This window comes from Salmo trutta, chromosome 10, assembly GCF_901001165.1.
Source record: "Salmo trutta chromosome 10, fSalTru1.1, whole genome shotgun sequence".
In the NCBI taxonomy this organism is placed as follows: domain Eukaryota; kingdom Metazoa; phylum Chordata; class Actinopteri; order Salmoniformes; family Salmonidae; genus Salmo; species Salmo trutta.
In genome coordinates this window covers 22,252,829-22,257,922 of record NC_042966.1, presented here as the reverse complement: position 1 = coordinate 22,257,922, position 5,094 = coordinate 22,252,829, and the positions used below count along the sequence as shown (strand labels likewise).

Here is a 5,094-nt window from a genome sequence, read left to right as displayed (position 1 = left end):
GTCCATGTGTGTGTTTATGGGTCTCCCCTTGCATACCTTGCCATCTGTTGACATATGCAGCTGTTCAAAAATAGCCCTCTCCATGGCACCAGAAATTTCCCTAGGTAGCCAACAGATAGGCACTAGGCTAAGGGCTAGTTGTGTGTATGCGAGTGTGTGTCTGCACAATGACCATGCGTTTATTACCGACTCTATTCAAAATAAGGAAGACACCGTAAGAGCTTTGGATAGAGGGACACTGTACACCTTTTGTATGGTTTTGGTTGGGAGTGTATTTGTTTATTTTATTATTTTATTCAGATCCACAGGCAACAGGCCTAGTCTTTAGGCATATCATTTCCACTGAAGTGACTGTATCCAGTCCACCAAGTCACTTTGTGACATGGAACCTTTACCTTTTCTTGACCAGTTTCAGGAATTCCACCATATCCATGGAACCAACGTGCGGCTAGACCCTACGGGGACCCAGGCTACCCGAGTGGAAAGCTTTGCCAACGGGGTGTGCTTCAGCAGAGAGCCCCTGAGTCCTGGGGAGATCTTCCTGGTGGAGATCGAGGAGAAGGAGTTGGGCTGGTGTGGCCACCTGCGGATCGGGCTGACCGCCAGAGACCCTCTGACCTTCGAAATGGTGCCTGAGTACTCCCTGCCTGACCTTATGGACCTGGGGGACAGCTGGGTGTTTGCTATCACACGCAACCACAACCGGGTGGTGGAGGAGGAGGCTGTGGCACCTCAGGGAGAGGGGGCAGGAGATGGAGGGTTGGCCGGGGGTCATAGGTTAGGGGACGGTAGGGAAGAGGGAGGTAGGAGGCTACCTAGGCTGGGGGGTGGTGATGTGGAAGAAGAAGCGATTAATCCCAAACCCAAGACGTTCTTCACAGACTCCCACCTGCACATTGAGAAAGTTAAAATCCCCATGGACAAGCTGGTTGGTCGGAGTCGACCCGGACGCTTCAGCCACATCTTGGATGACCTGTACAAGACCAATGCCCTCCCCCCCACTGCCAGACGTAGTCGGATAGGGGTGCTGTATGTGCCCAAAGGACAGGGCCTGGCTGACATGCATGTTGTCATTAACGGAGAGGATATGGGTGCATCAGCTAAGGGCATCCCAATGCTGCAGCCTTTGTATGCTGTGGTTGATGTGTACTCTGCTACAAAGCAAGTTCGCATTGTCCAGGTGGAATATGGATGTAAGTGTCAAGTGAATGAAACCAAAACATATACAATATACACATACAAATATTTCAGATTGAGGTCGTTGTAGTTTCTATTAATTCGTTTTAACAAGGCTTTTCTTTCTCTCTTTTCTCATACCTTGCTTCAGTTTCCTCCCTGCAGACTCTGTGTAGAAAGTGCATCCAGAAAAACATAGTCCACAGGATGGCTCTGGACTGGCTGGAACTGCCTGAGAGACTCAAACATTACTGCAAGTATGAATGACAGACAGAGCACTTTGGACTGAGCACCTCCTGAAGAAGCTTCTCACGAGAGCCGAACTTAAGATCCAAGTGGTTTATGCATTTCAGAAAAGATAAATGTACTTCATGTGTTTATATATTTGAGATCTTCTTTACAATGAATCCCTGGTCTCTTACCAGTTATGTTTTTAATTAATGATTGACATATTATTTTTGGTATGTCAGAGATGCTTTTATGGAAAACTGGTAAATAAATGGATGACATCAACTTCTTATGATCTATTTTCCTCCTATATCTACCATACAGTTATTTGTGTCCGCTGTTCGTGTGTCCTGAAAAGTATTCTGGATGTATCACTTACTTAGGCTACTTGTAACTCACTTGCATCGCCAGGACTTTCTCCAAGATTCACTTGTTGTCTCACTATTTGTCCAACACTGACATCTAGTGGTCAAGATTTGAACCGTGGGCAGGCTTGCATAATACAACTTGGTCACATGTGCGGAAGCTTATCTTGTAGCCCGACCCATTCTGTGCTGCCAGTTTATTTAAGTGTCGCTGTCAAAGCTCATCTCCACAAATAGTGTTCTCTCTTTACATTCAGAATGTCTTTTTGCTCATTTTTTGATGGCGAGGTCTATAAAGACCATTTTAAACCAGGTGAGTATTTCTGTGATTAAGCACATTTTTGCTTTGATTGGTGTTGTAACTTGCTTTTGTATCAGGATTAAATACTACTGAACTGTTACTACAGGCTAATTAATCAGTTATCTAAGCTGCAGGTTAGGCTACTATTCTTATGTGTTATACAAGGTTTGTATAAAAACCTCACTACATCTAAAATAGCCATTACATGTATTATAATGCAATATAAATATGTTGTTACATACATAATGTGTATCTTTCCTTAATGATGACTTAACCCCCTACAACCCTCTACCTGGTTCTTTCTAGGTATGTATGTGTGTTCTCAGTGCAACAACCCGCTGTTCTCCAGCAGGTCTAAGTTCCCCCACTCCTCCCCATGGCCTGCCTTCACTGAGACCATCAAAGAGGACAGTGTCACCAAGATGATGGAGTCACTCACAGCCTTCAAGGTAGGCTGACTCCTAGAGATTTACATGAATATCCCAGATTGTGCCTCTAAACCCAATCTTAAATAGCTGTAAATATCAGAGTTGACCTTTAATGGGATTGTTTAGCCCCAAAATCAGTGTCTCTTCTTACCTCAATAGTGGTGTGATGTTGTGGTAATGGTGTTCAGGTGCTTTGTGGGAAGTGTGGTAACGGACTGGGCCATGAGTTTGTCAACGACGGTCCGGAGGAAGGCATCTCACGATTCTGAATATTCAGCAACTCGCTCAAGTTTGTCCCAAATAAAGGTAACGTGCCAAAAGACTAATCAGAAAAAAATAACTGTTTTGTTTATGTATAGTTGTGTTAATATTAACCTAGTTGAATGAGGATTTGCCTTTGTCAAAATAAAAACGTCCATATTTTGACTCACATTTGCTTTTCTATTTGAGTGTGTACTAAAATGCACTCTCCTCTCTCTCTTTCTCTTTGCTCTCCTCACCTTGCTCCAGACAAACAGTAAGTCGAGTTGAGGAGCCCAAGCAGGTAGCTGTAGCCTCACATCACAGCCCTGTGTAAGGGACTGGTCAGTATGTGACGTGGACAGGAACAAGGCCCAGGAGGGACACCCTGTACACTGATGACTCTATGACCAGCCTGGAATACAGGGACATTCTAGAGAAACATTATTTTCCCCCAAGATAGTTGTTCTATAGATGTGGTAGTTTTTTCAGTGCATTACAGATATAAAAGCATTCCTTGAAAACCTCTTATAATAAGCATGCAAATTTGGTTCATCTTTAAGATATAGGTTGCGTTAAGATATAGGCCTATGGTGGATTATATGCTTTTTATGCTAATCTGCACTCCATTGCTCTGTAGCAGCTCAAGCATGTGAAGCAATTGTAGTTTTTTTTGTATTTAATTATTTGATGATTTGTTTGAATATACTTACAATATATTCCGTAAAAAGGTGACACAGTTGGTGCAAGGTGTCATCTTCTTGAAAAAAACTCTCTGCAACTTAGCCAAAGACATACGCAGGCTTGCTATCACATCTATGCATTTGATGTACATGTATAATTCTCATTGAAATATCACTTCCTTATATTATTTAGATACATTTTGAACAATTAGCTGAATTTTGTTTGAATGGACCATTTGTGATTTAACATTGCTACAGTATATTTGCACATTGAGCCATGTAAAATGGCATACTTGAATTGACTAGCATGATTGCTTATTATTTATATGATCTCGTATGTCATTTATGACTATGAGTCTTCGGTTGTGTGATTCCTATGACATTATTTTAATTAATACATGTTCTAACTGGCAATGCAAATGGAATAAACAATGATTTTTCCAGTATGAATACAATTGCACTGATGAAATGCAGATGCTTTGTTTATCTGTCATGATTCTATTATATTGATAACAATAAATGACTATAGTTTACTAAAACCATTGCCTCTGTTACATTGTCTCTCATTATTTACTCAGAAATTGAGAAATCCGTTCGAATTGAGGTTATAGACATTTGCAATTCATGTCCAGCTGGTGGGGCCATCTCTCTGTAAATGAGCCACTGAAAGCACCCCCAGCTTGGCACATCGGATTTTGTATGCCTGGTCATGGGAAAGGAGTATTTTAAAGTAAGGAAAACACTCACCTGAATTGGCCAGATTTAGGTTGGTGGAACTTGAAGTGTAGATCGTTTTAACAAAAAAATGTATCTGAACATTGTACACCGTACTGTGTTTAACGTCTTCGTGATGCAGTGTATAGTGTGTCACCAACATTTTGGCAGCAAGCTGCCTTTTAGTCATTTGATTATGTACCAAGGGGCCAGGGTTGGTCTCTTTCTCTGTGCCCCAGCTGGAAGTCATTCTGTGGGCCTTGGCAGTGGCACGGACGGACCCTGTGGGGGAAGGAGTGGCCCTGCAGACCAGCTAGACTCAGAGGGGTATCATTTACTGTACCAGCACTACCGACAGACACACTGCCCTCTTAAGCATCACATACTCGCTCTTGACATCATGTATCTGAAGCAGTTCCTACTCTGCTGTATGTGTCTTGAGGGAGCTGCTGTGTGTTTTTGTGGATTTCACCACAAGTGTTATGCTTATTTTCTTTAAAAAGATTGATCCTTGTAGTGAACATTTACTGTATGACTCAATGTTTAAGAGAGTGTACTAGAGCCCATTAAAACAAAGCAGAGTTCAGACATTTTTAAACATATATAATCAACACACTCAAGACCTAAACATGAGTATAAATGCATACATTTTGACCTACATATCCCTCAGTTACGCCCTTTGAAAACCAACATATGATCTCAACTCCATTAGGGTTAAACTGTCTGACCTGGCTGTTGTCATTGTAGTCAGAAAAGAAGAGGAAGACAATCTGTTTCCCTCCAGCAGGTGGCGTCTTTTCGTTGTTTCGCCCACCAAGCAAGGAGTGTTTGCATGGAGGTCAATGAGTGTTGTATTTGGCTAATACTTGAGGTTAATTTGATCTAATAGAAGTTTAGTAATGCTTAAGTTGTTATGAGTGTACTAATATAAGTAGGACACAAGACATCCCAGCAACTTT

At 42.0% G+C, this 5,094-nt stretch overlaps 2 protein-coding genes across 2 annotated transcripts; both read left to right on the top strand.

The window, feature by feature from the left end:
* Positions 1-1,686, top strand: neurl2 (neuralized E3 ubiquitin protein ligase 2). Its single transcript, XM_029764935.1, has 2 exons — positions 1-1,193; positions 1,328-1,686. The coding sequence occupies exons 1-2, from the start codon at positions 383-385 to the stop codon at positions 1,441-1,443; spliced, it is 927 nt and encodes a 308-aa protein (XP_029620795.1). The 5' UTR covers positions 1-382; the 3' UTR covers positions 1,444-1,686.
* Positions 1,687-1,912: 226 nt separating this feature from the next.
* On the top strand, positions 1,913-3,963 carry LOC115201364 (methionine-R-sulfoxide reductase B1-A). Its single transcript, XM_075074295.1, has 4 exons — positions 1,913-2,082; positions 2,377-2,519; positions 2,687-2,804; positions 3,009-3,963. The coding sequence occupies exons 1-4, from the start codon at positions 2,028-2,030 to the stop codon at positions 3,017-3,019; spliced, it is 327 nt and encodes a 108-aa protein (XP_074930396.1). The 5' UTR covers positions 1,913-2,027; the 3' UTR covers positions 3,020-3,963.
* The last annotated feature ends 1,131 nt before the right edge of the window (positions 3,964-5,094 follow it).

Bases quoted from the DNA above. Each gene is read 5' to 3' on its own strand.
- neurl2 (XM_029764935.1), top strand. From the start codon at position 383: ATGGAACCTTTACCTTTTCTTGACCAGTTTCAGGAATTCCACCATATC. The intron at 1,194-1,327 runs GTAAGTGTCAAG...ACCTTGCTTCAG, and splicing joins TGTCCAGGTGGAATATGGAT to TTTCCTCCCTGCAGACTCTG.